Source organism: Triticum urartu, chromosome 5, assembly GCF_003073215.2.
Source record: "Triticum urartu cultivar G1812 chromosome 5, Tu2.1, whole genome shotgun sequence".
Classification (NCBI taxonomy): Eukaryota; Viridiplantae; Streptophyta; class Magnoliopsida; order Poales; family Poaceae; genus Triticum; species Triticum urartu.
This window is the reverse complement of record NC_053026.1, coordinates 561802975-561820411: the sequence shown is the minus strand read 5'-3', so window position 1 is coordinate 561820411 and position 17437 is coordinate 561802975. Positions and strand designations below refer to the sequence as shown.

At 49.9% G+C, this 17437-nt stretch overlaps 2 protein-coding genes across 2 annotated transcripts in view; both read right to left on the bottom strand.

The window, feature by feature from the left end:
• LOC125507378 (peroxidase 57-like) overlaps positions 1 to 12761 on the bottom strand; it is a 99770-nt gene extending 87009 nt beyond the window's left edge. Inside the window, exon 1 of the mRNA XM_048671966.1 lies at positions 12474 to 12761. Coding sequence (XP_048527923.1) covers positions 12474 to 12761 — 288 coding nt within the window. The remainder of the gene's footprint in view (positions 1 to 12473) is intronic.
• Positions 12762 to 15783: 3022 nt separating this feature from the next.
• LOC125510743 (cytochrome P450 81Q32-like) lies at positions 15784 to 17414 on the bottom strand. Its single transcript, XM_048675998.1, has one exon. It carries the CDS (start codon positions 16654 to 16656, stop codon positions 16027 to 16029), a length of 630 nt encoding a protein of 209 aa, XP_048531955.1. The 5' UTR covers positions 16657 to 17414; the 3' UTR covers positions 15784 to 16026.
• Between the last annotated feature and the right edge of the window lie 23 nt (positions 17415 to 17437).

The following is a 17437-nucleotide window of genomic DNA, read 5'->3' as shown; positions in this document are numbered from 1 at the left end:
GGCCCTGCGACTGCCCGCCGACGCCACGAAGAGTGTCCACCTGGAGGTCGCGCTCGCCGCGAGGCGCCTCGCCCTGCAAGAATTCGTCGACCTACACATCCACATGTACGAGCAAATCATGTACATAGGTATCTACAAGGCCAGTGAGGATGCTACGACGTTGGCCTTCCTCAACCGACTGGAAGCCTTGGATGCCTTTGCTGAGAAGCACCTCGACCTCGCCACAAAAGCCGCCGCTACTTAGCCGTCGGTCGGTGGCCCAGCGCACTAAGTTGAGGAGGAGGAGGTCGTACGTTTGTGGATCCATCTTTCTTCTTGCCTTCTGTAACCACCACTGCGATCGCATCATCCTGGCCTTAATTCTTATTGTGCTGTTGCATTCTCGTTTCAGTCAATACCGACATGTGCGATCCCTTTGCTTAATTATATGCATCACTGTAACTAGTACTCCATCCGTCAATTTATAAGTTGTGCTTACCTTTTCCATCAACTTCGTGCAACGCGCGGGCATCTTGCTAGAAACACTAGAATATGTCTATATAATCCGTATGTGATAGTCCATTTGAAATCTCAAAAAAGACAAATATTTAGGTACGGAGGGAGTAATATATTAGGAGTATATCAAAACAATAGTGATTTCTTTCAAGTTTGTGAACAAATACTACTATTCTACTACTTTGGATCCGTTGCAACGCACGGGCACATTGCTGGTAAAAGGAAAAGGCCTGCCGCATTCGCGTCGCACCCCCACACGCCCGGGAATCGGGAGTACAACACGGCCCATCCGGCATGACACATAGGTTAGGGAAGGCGTGTTGCCTAGCATTTTCACTTTCATGTGGCACCGCCGTTGAGCAAACCGACACCCCACCCGCCGCCGGGTTGGAAAACAGAAACGAGGGGAAGATCTAGCTATAGCACGAAAGCCAAGAAATTTGGTGTTAGACGTGGCTCGTTGATAGAGTAGGAGCATTCCGTACTAGTACTACTCCTACTAGTACCAAGTTTGTACTCCTAATACTATATTACTAGTACTACCTATATACAACTAGTAGGTACGTGCACGACACAACATCGTAGGAACAAAAAACGGGAAGATCTTGTTTTGGGTGATTTATCTTTTTTTCAATCAATGTAGTATGAATAATATGATGTGGGGGGGCACCCATGAAGCTTATGTGGCTTGGTTGCATGTCTACAGAAGGTTAGAGAAAAATAAATAGATAATGTGTTTAGAGTGCACTCCACTAAATAGATATACTTTGGATCCATTGCAATGGACCGGCACATCTATATCTATACCCCCTATATAGTGTGTGAAAAACTTTGAAAGTTGGTCGTTGGATGAAGCCAATCCGACGGTACAAAGATGGCAAATCCGAGCACTACTTGCCGTTGGATATCATCCACCAGATTCTGCCACATGTATAATCTAGAAGACTCCATGGTTGAACTTAATTCATGACTAACTTTGCCACAACTAAGGTTAGGCAAAGTTATTAGTTCTTCAAAATGAGAGCCACAAGTTGGCAAGCCTAAGGGAATCTTGCCACATTTTTTGTGTGTATGTCATGTGGGGCCTTAGTGTGGCTTGCCTAAGGTGTGGCTTGAACCAAACACTCACCTAAGTTAATCAAACTTGCCTAACCTTACATTCCACCAGATTTTGCCACATGTTAGAATCCAGAAAGCTCCACATGTAGAAGCATAATGCACAAACCACCAGAATCTCATGCGTGCAATGCATGTGTACCTTACTAGTACTAGTTGGTAGTAGTAAGAAACAAATTCCAGTTTTGGCACGAGCTCGTACTGCGGGAGAACCACAAGGCCTGCCGCAGGAGTTACATTTCCCTCTCGGGGCCCATGGGACCGAACTTCAGTGGCTTAGTGTCCGGCCTATGAGTCAATGACATGCGGACCTTAAATGTGGCTGGCCCACATGTCATTCTCATGGTGGTGGCATGGTTCGCAACTCACTCGTTCGATATGAACCGGCCGGTGGTGGCGTGGCCGTGGCGAGGGTGCCACAGCTGGGCGTCGGGGCGTTACGAGGCGTAGATGGCCACACCAGCGGGTACTACCTGTAGTACATAAGTACTCCAGCTGAGGATTGATGCCTGGGACGAAATGTGTCACAGCCGCTGGATGAAAATTCGATGGTGCGGGAATACGGATCGGAGCACAGCAGCGGAGCAGGCAAACCGCGTCCAATCGGGTGTGTCTGTGGTAGAAAGTTGATGGCCCCGCAGTTCAGCTGGCCCGCATGTCATGCACACAAAGGCAGAGGAGCGGTGGGGCCGAGAGGGGTGAGGGGCACGTCAGGGGGATGAGGATCCCCTGTCGCGAACAATCCTACCATTCTGTCACTGACATGTGGGACCCATAAGCATGGGTCCCACCTGTCAGCGAAGGAAAGGCAGGGCAAGGCAGTGATAGCCACGTCAGAGGATCCATGTCCATGTCGGGGGATGTCGTGCCGTGGGTTGGAGCGGTGTCGTGGGAATCGCGTGTGGGTGTGGCAGTGGTAGATATAAGAAACGTGATGGTCGCCGTGGTTCAACTTCCATGGACAAGCTGTCATGTCTGCTGACACATGTATATCAAAACTAGAGTGTTTATATTTCAAGCACGTGAACAAGTATTATTCTACTACTTTGGATCCATTGCAACGCACGGGCCAGCACATTGGTAGTAGTAGTGTCCATCTCTATCTCTAGAGGCCTTCCCTCGTTCATCCTTTTCTCTCACAAGATAAACTACTCATACAAATGCATCTTGATGTTCCGTGGAACGCACGAGGATGTTTCCTTGGGGGTCTCTCCAGCGCGGTGTGGCCGTAGTTGCAAGTTGACGCCCCTTGAGATGCCGATGTTGAGGGGCACTCGGATTTCCTCCGATGAGCAGGTAAGATGAGTTTGATCACGTAGTAAATGCATTCTAAACACTACTTCCGTGTCCATTTCCTAATTCTCCCCCTGCCCACTATTTCACAGGTTAGGCTCGGTGCGAGTGGAGATTGGCTTGCATATGTACGGGAGGGTACCAACATCAATTTGCACAACATTTACAACGGTGACACCGTTCCCGTAGAACATTTGTCCAACATTGGGATCAGCCATGCAACGGGCCACCGCATGAATTGGTACGATGGAACCACGATGAGATTGAATAAGATAGCATGAACCTTGCACATGGCGGTCAAAGGCGGACCATGCTGTCTGCGGCCGATTTGTTGCCGTACGAGTAGGAAGACATTGTGCTCCTTTCTAACCGCATCTTCGCAGTGACAAACCAGGGGACTTATTTTGAATGGGACACATCCTACGATATACTCCCTCTCTCCCAGTTTATTTGTTTTGAATCTTTTCATTTTATAAGTTTCAAATTCAAATTTAGAGCTCCCCATCACATGTTGAGATTACAATGTCCATTAAATCGTTGCGTGCATGTATAGTAAAGAAAAAATCTCGAGTTTGGCACGAGTTCGTGCTGTGGGAGCACCACAAGCCCTGGCGCAGGAGTTACATTTCCCTCTCAGGGCCGTCGGGACTGAGCTTCAGCGCCTTACTACACCTACCTTTGAATCAATAACATGTGGACCTGATAGGTGACTGGTCCACATGTGATGCTCCCGTAGGCAGAGGGGCAGTGGGGCCAAGAGGGGTGAGCCACAGGTCGGGGGACGTGTGGTTTCATGGGTTCGAGCGGTGTCGTGGGAATCGCGGGTGGCTGTGGTAGAAACTTGATGCTCGCCGCATTTTAGGTGGCTCACATGTCATGCACACAAAGGCAGAGGGGCGGTGCGGCCGAGAGGGGTGAGGCGCACGTCGGAGGCGTGGTGCCGTGGGTTGGAGAGGCGTCGTGGGAATCGCGAGATGAAACATGATGGTCGCCGTAGTTGAACTTCCATGGACAAGCTGTCATGTCTACGGACACATGCACTGCATACCGATCACTAGAAGGAGTAGCAGAGAAAGCTATATATGCGGATAAATAGTTCCTTATATTCAAGCGGACCCACGCTACTACTCTATTCCAAAGATATGCACACCATCGAAATAGTCCATCTATATCAATATACACCAAGAGGGAATAATTTTTTTACAAGAGAGGAAATAGTTCATCCATCCATAATGCCCTCCTGCTGGTGCAACCTTTTCTTCTTCTTCTTCTTCTTCTTCTTCTTCTTCTTCTTCTTCTTCTTCTTCTTCTTCTTCTTCTTCTTCTTCTTCTTCTTCTTCTTCTTCTTCTTCTTGTTCTCATTCTCTGTGGGAGACGGCTTCGCAACAAGCTCTTTGGACCTTGCAGCTATCTCGAAACTCACACGGGCATCGAGGGCAGCATATTTTATCCGCTCGTACGTCAAGGGATAATTCTCCCATCCATACGACCTTAATGCCACCGTCTCGTCACCCTTCTGAAGATTTGTACCGAGCACAAAATTTGCTACGTCAAATAGGGATGGTGTCTGTTTATCACAATCTTCTACAGGAATTTTGATTCTAGTTTGTAGGTCAGCGATGCTTTTCAAATCAAGGTTGTACGGCTCCAGCTTCTGTTTGTCCCCTTCGATGGCTGCCCCACAGAAGTATACGTCCTCCTGAGACAAGAAATCATGAAGCTCACCTGGTATGGAAGGCGAGTGTATGATGTGGTACACCAAAACATCATCTTCGAGGCACAGCTGAAGGACGGAGGCGCGCTGGATCTTCCCAGGGGCACGCTCCATGTACTCTACGTCGAGACCGATGACCCTCGTCTCTACCTTTTCGAGGGAGTTGGATACATTGTTGATCCACTGCCGAACAACCCTTTGGTGGACGGTGACGGTGGCAACTATGCGCATCGAGCCTTCGACAAGGACATGTTGGATGCTAAAAACCTGCATCTCGATCTCTTTCGCCATTTGGAACCGCTGGAACGGAGGGCTATGGTTTGGAGAATTAGGATTAGATGGCTAGTCTAACTGAAGTATTAGATGATTATTTAAAGAGGTTAAAACAATGTGAACGCAGTGGGGTTTGGATGCAAATGAAGACGAAGGGGACGTGAAGAAGCCGAGGAGAATCGGTTCCCGATGGAGAAGTAAATGGGAGAACTGGCATGCAGGCAGTTGATTAGACGACTTGGTAGACTAAACGAAAAGGCTATGCGGGTAGACTGATGAGTCGTACCTGTTCGTGTACGTGCCCATCCTTCCTGATAGGTGGGACCTATGCAAACAGGTAAAAAAATGTGTCATAGTTTTTTTTGAGCGCGTGAGTGGGAGACACAACATTCTCTGGTTAAGGAATACTCCCGCCGTTTAGGTGAGTATAAGTCACCTTATGAAAATCAGGTTTTCCCAAAACCTTTAGGCGTGGAGCATTAACTTCCTGCTCGATCCCCTCCCAGCCTCGTTAGCAAGTGTACTCTTCCTCTGCTGCTGCGTTCTACCTTTCCATTTTTCCTCTTCTCAAGTGTGGAACGATCTGCATGACGTCCTTGATGCACCAGAACGACCACTGCATGCATCACGGCAGGGCGTTGATTGGGCATGCATGAGAATTTGGTTCTGCTCGCAATATGGATGATACCTGAATGATGAAGTGAACATGCATGCTAGCACGGGAGACCTATTTCCGGTATACAATGTTGTTTCTTGCATTATCCTACTCATACTCTGAACAATGCTGATCTTACATTAACAATGCCTGTCCTTTTTTATATGATGCAGTGTCCCTACAGTTACTGCCCTTTGTAATCACACCACCTTTGCCAAAAACAGGGAAGCACAACTGGTTCCTCGCTCGATCAGACGACGGCAAAAGACTGATGATCATTCGGACACATGAGCCAGAAAATTTATATTGCAAAAACCCCACTGTATACAAGCACCGTGTAATATGTGAGTATCCGGACAGTGGCTGTTACGTCTATGAGCAGGATACCAGCTTGTTGGGGCCTTTAGGATTTTTTAGTTGCAGGCAGGTAAACAGCCTTGGTTCACACTCTCTGTTTCTCGGACTCAATTATCCGATTAACCAGGAGATCACCATTGGCAAGGACCTTCATGGCAGAGAGGCTCTGTTTGCTATGGAAAACTGTGTCTACACGGCGAGCCCTAGGAGTTCGGGAGCAAACTCCCCTGATTGTCAACGATACAGCCTGCAGCCAAAAGAAGGTGAGAATGACAAAGGCATCCAGATTAACTTTGATCCTTGGATGTCTCAATTACGACAGGCAGTGATGTGGTTCAAGCCTTCAGGTTGATAGGTAATTGGGCTGTTGCATCGAAATGATGGAGTACTGGTGTCTCCGGATCACTGGTCGCTGAAGCGGGGCTGCAAATTATGATGGTGTTGGATCATCTCTTCGAATGACTTTGTTGTCTTTGTTGCTGGTTCTGGATGGGTAGTTCTTTCTTTTGTTATGCATATTCCTTGTCATTTGGTCATCCTCGTCTATGTCACTCTTACTATGTAATAGTTGCTTCTGTTTAGAATGTCATTCTCGTCTGGATCATGAGAGTCTGAGTGCTGCAGATGGGTGCGTTTTGGTGGTGTAGCAAGACTTCTTATGAACTATCATGTCTTATTGTTTATGTCAGTAGTAGTCACTAGTCAGTGTTTGAATGTTGTATATATCGTTGTTTCGAACTGTTTATTGTCTCGAACTACTGGTGGGCTAAATGAGGGCATCACCATTCTCCAGTGTTCAGAGTATATCTCCTTTTTTCAAGTTATATAATTTGAGCTCAGTGTCTTTTCGATGATGTACACTTGTTTGGGCCAGTGAGGTGTCGTTGAATATGGGCCGAGTAGTAACGCAATGCCAAACAGGTCAATTATGACTCTCAGGCCGGGCTCTCAAAAGATCCTGAAAAAAAAGGTCGGGCTCTCCAAAAAAGAAAGAATAAGGACTCTTAGGCCGACATGTGGGCGCCACCGGTGTTTTCGTGCGCTTGCGCGCCGAGAGCATATTGGCGCGTGCTCGAAATTCATGCTACCTTTTCATCCCCAGTCTCCCGCCCCTCCCCCACCTCTGGAATCTCGATTCCTACTCCAGTTCCCCCAAATCCCCCTCCTGTACTCCCTGTACTCAAGCGCACTATCATGTCGCCGGTCAACGCGGATCTCCGAGCCGGAGATCCTGAGGTTTGTCCTGCCTTCGGTCTATGTGTGCTGTCGCTCAACAGTGGCATGGCGGCGCTTGACGACCAGTTTGCCGGCAAAGTGCTGATGGTAACCATCAACGGCGACCGGCCTCCCGTCTCGCCGGACAACCATGTCAAAGCTCTTTGCATTACGCACGGCATCCAAATAAGTGACTTGCTCGTCGAAGTCTGTCCGCCACCGGCTGATTTCTTCGTCAGGTTCCGGACAACTTTCGACTGCAGTCATGTGTTCGAATCTTCCCGGCATTTGTTCTACGATGGCGTGCTGGTGAGCTTTGATCGGTGGCACCCAGGATGGGGCTTGGTGCCCTCCGAGCTTGAGTTTTTAACAAAGCTTACCTTCCACGGCATGCCTCGACGTGCTTGGAACAGCGAGTCCATGAATGAGCTTATCAACGACTTTGGAGGTGAGCTCGTAAGTATGTTTGTTCCTCTAGACAGCTGGGCTCTGACGGTTATGGCACGGATGAAGAAGCCGTCCACCATACCGAAGGTGATTGGTGTTGAGATACCGGTGCAGGAACCGGGGTTGTACTATTCGTCGCCACCAAAGCCGCCGCGGACCACGTTAGGGATGTACCTGTATCGAGTGTTCGTGCATGTCGAAGAAGTGGTCAATCCATCAATCGAAGTCCTGCTGCCGCCGCTGGTGCCAGGGTCCGTCGACGACGTCCATTACAGGAGTCAACGTCAGACTTTCCCCGTGTTGCTCGGAACGATGGATGGCACATGGCCTACTCCATCGCGCGGCGGAGGCCACTGCTTCTTTGGGAGAAGAGGCAGGGCTGGCTGCCTGGATGTGATCTAATTTGAGGTAACAACTGAATCTTGTCAGATAGTAGTTAAATTCGAGCTATGGGTGTGAAGCACTAATATGCCAGTACATTTGATTATGACCTGTTCTAATTTTGTACCTGAACTTTTTTTAGAAAGGGTTGTACGTCAACTTAATGTGCTAGCAGAACTTATTGTGTTGTCTGTCTGTTTTCTTTGCACAACATTCAAGATATTTCCCCGTCATTAATAAAGACGATGAACTGTTATGTACGACTTCATTGGTTTCAACATAGCCCTTCCCGTAGCGATCCACTGCTTCCATTCTGATTGTACCGCCTGCGTGAAATTTTTGTATGCAAATTCAGTGTGCTATGATGTTCTATATGATTGTGTCAACTATATAAGTTTTTACTTAGCATCAGCAATGCATATGGCTGGAAGATGTATTTACGAGCATCGACCGATGGATCTCTCTCTCTATCTCTCTCTCACACACACACGCACACACACGCGCACATTCACAAGTGGGCCCCGTTGAATTATTTATTTGCTCGTGACAGCTTTTAATTAGGTTTCACTGTAATCTAACTTTTTTATTAATTTATTAATTGAGCTCAGTGACTTCAAAAGTTGTACAGAAGCCTTGTTTGGGCCTTTCCGGCGTCGTTGAATGTGTGTTGAGTAACCATGTTAGGTTGTACTGTACTACAGAGGCCTTTTTTTCAACATCAGCAATGCAACTGGGCCGACAGTTGTACACAACATCCGGGTCAACTTGTTATTCTCCGCCCCGCTGGGCTGCAAACTTTCCTAGGAGGTATGCATTAGGCTTAACAAGAAAATGGACTTTAAGAAATAATAAATGGGATGTAATTATAATAACTGGACAGTTACTATGCACCAAACACGTAATTAGTTTGAAAAATATATTAATTTTGGAATTTGAAAATTTTAATATTTCGTTGGATTTTAACGTAATACAACTTTATTTTGAAATTATATTTAACCTGACTAGAAATTTCGGATAAAAATATTCCGGATCCCATCAAAATGTGGGAACTTTTTTTGAATTCTGTTTTGAGCGGTTGTTTGAAATTATTAATCGTTGTCCTAGCTAGAAGTTGGGATGTACTTTTAACAAACAGTAAATGGGCTGTAGTAAATCCATTAGAATTAAAAAATGGGTTGTACATTCTTACAAATCGCAAATGGGCTATATGTTCTCTGCCAAATCCGAGTTGTGGGCCTACTAAGTTGACGCGTACCAAGGGCTTTGTCAACTTAGTCAATATAAACGATTCTAGCTGCAGTGATCATACGATGTCCATCCAACGGCCGTAGTGCTTCTTCAATCTCTGGTCTTCTTGCTCCAGCCGCCCAAAGCAGCGTCGGTCGTGTCGCTTGCTCCTGCCTCCCGTGGCCGGCTGTGATGCCGCGGAGGCCTCACCGCCCCATACTACTCCCACCGCTAGCGAGGCCATCCCTCTACTCACCCACATCCCCTGTTATTATGCGGCGACGGCAGCCTCACACCGCAGCCGAACTAGTGAACCCTCGTACTCCTCTCCGCGCGGGCTTCCACTGCCGCGTCTTCCCCGGCTCCGCGTCGTCCCCTTCCTAGGCCTCGCCGTCGTCCAGACCACTGCCCTGGTGCTCTCGGCGCGGCGTGGTCAACGTGGTCAACGACCGACTTCCATCGGAAGAGTACTATACGTGGAGAGGCTGACAGCTGAGTCCAGGCGGCCGCAAGGAAGTGCCTCCTTATTACGCGCAAAATAATTATTCCTCCACCTGACAGTAGGGACCCACCCGGACGGGCCACCTTATTTCGCGAAAAACGTTTCCCCCCTGACTGCTCGGACCCACCGGACGGGCCAGCGTATTTCGAAAAAAAGTTCCCCCCGCTGTCAGCTCGGACCCACCGGAAGTGCCTCCTTATTACGCACAAAAAATGAATACTCCCCCTGCTAGCTGGGACCCACCATGGTGGGAGGCTGACTTGTGGGCCTACTAAGTTGACTGGGACGGGGGCCTTTGTCAACTTTAGTCAATATGAACGATTCTAGCTCCAGTGACCGTACGATGTCCATCCAACGGCCGTAGTGCTTCTTCAACCTCTGGTCTTCTTGCTCCAGCGCCCAAAGCAGCGCGGTCGTGCCGCCTGCTCCTGCCTCCTGTGGCCGCTGTGCTGCTGGAGGCCTCACCCCCTACTATTCCCACCGCTGGCCAGGCCCTGCGGCGACGGCAGCCTCACACCGCAGCCGAACAAGTGAACCCTCGTATCCTCTCCGCGGCTTCCACTGCCGCGTCTTCCGCCTTCCGTCGTCCACCGCCCGTGGCTCTCGGCGGCGTGGTCAACGTGGTCAAGGAACGACTTCCATCGGACGTGGACTGTACGTGGAGAGGCTGACAGCTGGGTCCATGGCGCAGCAAGGAAGTGCCTCCTTATTACGGAAAATAATATTCCTCCACCTGACAGCTGGGACCCACCGGACGGCACTGTATTTCGCAAAAAAATTTCCCCTGACTGCTGGGACCCACCAGCTACATCTTCGCACGCAAGAAGTGCGTCCGGGCAAAAAAAACGATTCGCCCCCCTGACTGCTGGGACCCACCAGCTACATCTTCGCAGGCAAGGAAGTGCCTGACAGTCGGGACCCACCTGGTCGAAGCATACGTAGCGTTGTCATTCTGGTCGCGAACATGTACGTACATATATACTGGTGGATGTAGAGGCGCGCACGTGTCGTAGTAGAGGCGCGTACGTGTCGTAGTAGAGGCGCGCACGTAGCATGTACACGTACGTACAGCGGCCAGGGTGCAAGAAAGAAAATACGGCCACGTATGTGTACATACGGGCGGGGTCTCGAACGCCTACTCGCGCATACGTACGGCCAGGGCTCGTGTACATGACTGGGCTGGAACGGAGAAACAGTGTCGTCGTCGTGTTCATGGGGAGGCAACGAAATGCGTCGTGTTCATGGGGAGGCAACGAAATGCGTCGTGTTCATGGGGAGGCAACGGATTGCGTTATGTTCATCGGGAGGCAAGGAAATGCATGGGAGCCAACCGGCTGGGTCGGAACGGAATGCGTGGTCGTGTTAATCGAGAGGGCTTGGATGGAACAGGCGATGGAAACGAGGCCTGACATACCGCACAATGGAGGAAACGGACCTCCTACGTTCGGAACGGGGTCCTGTTGATCGGGAGGGGTGTGGCATACCGCAAAACGGACGAAACGAACCTCCTACGGTCGAAACGGGGGTCCTGTTGATCGGGAGGGGTGTGGCGTACCGCAAAACGGATGAAACAGACTTGTGTTCGAGCGCTACGGTCGAAACGGGGGTCCTGTTCATCGGGAGGGGTGTGGTGTACCGCAAAATGGGACTCCACGGGATACTGTTCATCTCCACTGTCGACCTCCTCCAGCCTCCACGGGCTCCTGTTCATCCAGCCTCCACCGCGTGCTACTCCACCGGCTACTCTTCAACCACCCCTCCACCATCTACTGTTCATCCAGCCCTCCACACCATGGGGTCCTGTTCAACCACCCCTCCACGGGCACCCCTCCACCGTCTACTGTTCATCCAGCCCTCCACCACACACGGGGTCCTGTTCATCCAGAGGCAACGCCACCGCTCACTGTTCATCCCCCCCCCGCAACGCTCACTGTTTATCCCAGAGGAAGTATCGATCGACTTCAGTTAGTAGCAGTAGCGAAGGAATCGCTCGATCGGGTTCAGTTAACAGCCATCGATCGATCGCTCGGGTTCAGTAACGTGTAGCCTGTAGTGCAATCGCTCGGGTTCAGTTAGAGCCCAACGCCTCGCTCGGGTTCAGTTAGAGCCAACGCCTCGCACACACGCGCGTACGTGTATGAGAGAAACGTGCATCGCTCGGCCCCCGACCTCCCACCGTAACCGGGAACTCCCCGAAATTTTCCTCCCCCTCGCTTCTACCATGGTTTTTTCTGTCATGGACGGCCCAAAGAATGTCATGCAGCTGCGTCTTCGGCCCGCCTAGGGCGAAAAGCCCATTTTTTGTCATAGAAGTAGGAGCCCACCACATCTATGATGATACCGGGTTTTGTCACAATTATCGTCATAGAAGTGTCATATGTATGACAGAAAAAAATTTCGTTCGGCCCAAAATGTCATGGATGTGTCTTTTCTTTGTAGTGATCGAGAGTTCGTGGGACGTCACCGAGCCGAACGTGTGCAAATTGCGGAGGTGCCGTACTTTCGGTACTAGGATCGGTCGGATCGTCAAGACGTACGACTACATCAACTGCGTTTTCATAACTCTTCCGCTTACGGTCTACGAAGGTACATGGACAACACTCATCCCTTCTCGTTGCTATGCATCAGCATCACCATGATAGATCTTGCGTGTGCGTAGGATTTTTTTTGAAATTACTGTGTTCCCCAACATCGTTGTCCTCTCTGGGCTGGTGAGGTCGATGAGCTCTAGCGTCGGGCCAGCCTGGCGGAATGCCACCTCCTAGGCCTGGGCCACGTCGCCTTGCTGCGCAAGCAACACCGCTGTCTGAGTTGCTGCCCGGCGTCTCAGCCTTGGGTGTTGGGGGAGTGAGCCTCGGCGGCAATGGCGACACCATGCCGTTGCCTATCGCAAAGAGGGCGAGGGCCACCGCTAGCCGCGCCTGGTAGTCCGCCTCCTCCTCCTCCGCCTTGGGCTGCTCCTCCTCGATGGAGGTTTGCATGGCCACCGCCAATGCCGCTTGGTAGGCAACCTCCTCCTCCTCCTCCGGCTTGACGATAGGGGGCGGCGGGGGCTTGGTGTGGTGATGCTGGACACCATGGCGCATACTCCGGCATGCAACGTTGCTCCGGCTTGCACACTAGTAGCACTTTTAAGGTCCATTTATACACAGGTCACAGGAGCCTAACAAGTTCCTTTGGACATGCATATATCCGCAGCTTAGGGTTGATGGCGCACTGATGAGATTGAGGGATACCCGTCTATATTGTTCTTTTAGAAGCAAGAGCATCTCCAATAGTATGTGTATATTTAGATGTCTATATATTCATATAGACAATGGTCTAAAAAGATTCCCTCATATACACGTCCAATTTTGCATCAGAACGTCTATATACAGGGACCATGACAAGTGAGCTGTCGCCGGGGAGAGGAAGAAATCATGACTGCAGCTGAGTTTAAACGACGCCTTCACATTGTCCAGGCGTGGACATTGTCGAGGTTGATTTAGAGGATGTGTATATTTGGACGACCATATGGACAAGTTGTTGGACACCTGTTTTGGGCTCACGTCGTGGAAAATGAATATAAACATCCATATAGACAAGCTATTGGACATGCTCTAAGAGCATCTCTAGTGGCTTGTGCAAATGATGGTTTATGCCAAATTTAGACTACCACATGCCAAAAAACGTCTTCAGTGGCTTGTCTATTGTGTCGTCTAAAATTTACACAATGTCCAGACTAGCTACCCATCGTCCATATTTGGACAATCAAGCCACAATGTCCAAACCAAAAATGCTGGCTCATGAGCTCGTTCATGCACCAATTCGGAGAAATTGGAGGACGTCGGCAGGGAGGCGGCCGTGCCGACGCTGGTCACGAAGGTTGTTGCGCCTGGACCGCGCCTCATCAGGGCTGAACCTGTTGCTATTGTTTATTTCTCGTAAATTATATAGGGAGTTGCTAGTGCTGAACCTAAAATAATTTTGCGGCTGGTTTATTTTCTCCAATGTATGTCTTGCAGATAAAAAAGTAAATGAAAACAACTCAAAAATGACCAACATAAGATTTTTAGAAAATATAGCTGCTATAAGATACTATTAAAATATACTCCTATGAGAGGGAATAATATAGACATCATGTATATAGACAATCCGCTGGATTTTTTTTTACACCATTGTGTATATGTAGATATAGATTATCAAATTTGGACAAACCACTAGAGATGCTCTAAAGAAGCGAAGCCGGTGGTGCTACGTGAACTGTGCTGGAGGGAAGCAACATTTGCTGCCATGTCTGCGGTATGCTCTCTCTCAACCAAGTAGTATTCCTTTGAACAAGTTAACTGCAAAATGTTAGAGCGTATTAAATTTACTTTCTAATCCATTTTCCACATAATGTAGGAAGGGTATCCTTCCGATTCTGCGGCATACGCAGACCCGAATCTCGTCGCCCGCAAGCTGCCTGTCGTGATGCAGAAGACCCAGAAGCTGAAGATACCCGGTTAACCTGCCAAGACACCTCTACCGTACCTGTGTTTGGTACATCGATCCATGGCTGTTGGAGCGTGGTCACCATTCTGTTTGCATGTGTTGTAGATGTACGCTGCCCGTTGCTGTACCCATTTATCATGAAGTTGTTGTGATTGACGAGTAATGGCAGGCCATTGTAGGGCTTGTGAACTTGACAGATAAGAACGATGCCACTGGCAGTTTCGGCAATCCTCATGCATGACTCAATAAGATGCTTACAGGCTTCAGTGCATTTTTCCATCTTCGACGTTGTACTGAACTGTTTTTTTAACTGAACTGTTAACGCTGCCTCGTCACGCACATCGCCTCGGGTGGAGGGGAACGCCGTCGTCGGCCGGCCCGCACCTCGGCTCTCCAGCATCACGGATTTTTGCCCGCCGTGCCGTGTTTTGCTTGTGCCGGGTACGTCCGTGAAAACCCACCCGTCAACAAGGGTGACCCTGGTGGCCTTGTGGAAACAGACGTGCGTCCGGAGATTTGCTTTTGTGTACCGTAGTCTCACGTTGAGACGCGATTGGGGTGTACCAGCCAGAGTCCTGCACGGCTGCACCTCAAACGGAAACCATTCCTGACCTAACTCAACGGTGCTTAGGTAAGCAAGAATCAACAACAGAATGCTGCTTAGTGTCGACACCTTCTTTTCCTACAATGTGTGGATTTTATTGACACAAAATGAAACATCACTCAGCCAACATCGACACGCACAAAAAAACATGTCAGCGAACAGAGTCATATAAGATCAAACAATGCGTAGGCGCATCTCCCAATTGATTTACTTAAGAATAAACTCTCGTTTTAAATCCATTGCAATTTTTTTTCTTCTGCTTTTTCGAGTTAGAACAAAAAAGGAAAAAAAACAGCACTAAGCAAAGAGATCCACGATCAGCAAACTATAACAACAACCAATCTCCAAACACCTTCTGGGCTTTTGTGTCTGGCATAAGTTGTAAACTACGGCGGAAATCATAAGAAAATGGGACCAAACAACATGAAAATGTGACAACATAATATGCATCAGCGTCTAAACATCCTACACCGTCCTTTTTGGCCGAACCATTGAAGGTCCATCCAACGGCTTCCCGCTCATCTTCTTCCTCCCACCTATCGCGTTTCATCCGCTCCTAGCCGTGTCTCGAGATCAGGTTCCATCCACTCCTGGCGGTAGCAAAACGGAAAGGGCCCCCATCGGGCACGTGTGAACCCTCGTCCTCGCCTATGCTGATGCCATGGTTGGCATTGTCGCGGTCCTTGATCAGCCTCGTCGTGTTGCCCCCGACCTCGGAGTGCTGCTTTCTCTCGTCCAAAGAATTACTTGTCTAAATTCCGTTTTCAGACAACTGATAAATAGCAAAACCACTGCAAAAAATTTCACAGGTGGGTATTCCCGCTTTCATTTCCTTATCTTTCTATTACCTGCTTATTTGCAAATACAGAAAAAAAAAGTTTTGATTCTAAGATCTGAGATCCTTTTTTTTTTGCGGCGTAAGATCTGAGATTCTAAGTGAAACTGCCTTCCCTCGCATGCCCAGATCGGTGTAAGCCCAAATCATGAACGTTCGTACCCTACATTTTTTGAATTGCAATTTTACAGAGAGATGATATAAATAGTTACCCCATATGAAACATTCTTGCTACAAACTAAATTACAAATTGCTGGTTTGGTACTACCTGGATCCACGAGCTAACTACCTAGATAGCTTAGCTGGTTCTCACAAAACCCTGACACGTACCTGTAATTTACATACGATGATATCTAGCCTGACTCTGCTCACACAAAGTCACAAGTTTATTTACTACATCAGCAGGCTATCAAAACCACGATGCCAAGAAGTTCGGCCATCAGAGGCTCTGAAGCACGTCGCGCATGGCCGGGCGCGGCCTGCACACGGCCTCGAGCGGCACGACCTTGGGGATGGTGAGCCCGCCGCCCTCCGTCATGTCCACCTCCGCGCCGTCCACGCGCTCCCAGTCGAAGCACTGCACCAGCGTGGCCAGCACCATGCCGATAGCCCGCAGCGCCAGCGTCTCCCCGGGGCACCGCCGCCGGCCCATCCCGAACGGGATCATGAACCGCCCCTCCGCCTTCCCGTCCTCGAACCGCTCCGGGACGAACTCCAGCGGCCGCTCCCACGCCGCGGGGTCCCGGTGGATGGCGTACGCGTTCACCATCAGCATCGTGCCGCTCGGCACGTTGTAGCCGCCCACCTTGCAGTCCGCCGAGGACTCGTGCGGCAGCAGCATCGGCGCCGCCGGGTACAGCCGCAGCGTCTCGCTCACGATGCACTGCAGGTAGGCGAGCCGCGGCACGTCGTCGGCGGTCACCAGCCGGGAGGTGCCCACGGACGCGTCGATCTCGGCCTGCGCCTTTTTGAGCGCCGCCGGGTGGTTCAGCAGCAGCGACATCGCCCACTCCGTCGTCGTCGACGTGGTCTCCGTTCCGGCCCCAAATAAATTCTGCACATAGTCCATTGAGAAAACGAGGGTTATTGGTGAGATGGTGGCGTGAGTAATTCTGCAGAGAATTCACCAAGAAAATGAGTGCAGTGAGATCGTGACATGAGTATGATTGCCTCCACGAGTTTTAGTTTATCAGATTGGGGAGAAGAGACATTACAATCGTCGGTGCACTGTCACAAAGCACAACAGCCAAAGTATGCTCACTTGCGCACTGACATGACATGTTGGATCCATCCAACCAAGTGATATGGCGTTATCTACCGTGCTGGCTAGCTAGTGACCCACTGACCGCTCAAGTACTGAACCCATATACACCACGATAGTATTCTTGTCCCATATGCTCCTGCAGTCCCTACGTCGCGTGGCCTCTAGTAGTATTTCACGATGCATGATAAATAAAAAATTAGAGTGATGGCTAGACTATATCTGGCCATGGGCCGGGCCGGGCCGGGCCTAAAAAAGCCCATGGCAGAAAACTGAGGCCCAGGCCCTATCACCGGGCCTACTTTTCAAGCCCAAGCCCGGCCCATCTGGTAAAAAGCCCTGAAAAGCCCTTAGGGCTTAGGGTCGTGGGCTGGGCCTCTTCCTTAAAATGTCAATATGCTAAGCCCAAGCCCACCCAGGCCCTGCTAGTGGGCTCAAAACTCAGGCCCAAGCCCGGCCCACGGTCAAGCCCATCGGGCCTAGGCCCTGGATTTTAGGGCCGGGCCTGGGTGGGCTGACAGGGCCGGGCCTGAGATGGCCAGGACTAGGCTAGACTGACTCTCGTCGTGCTGCTGTCTGTCTGTTGACT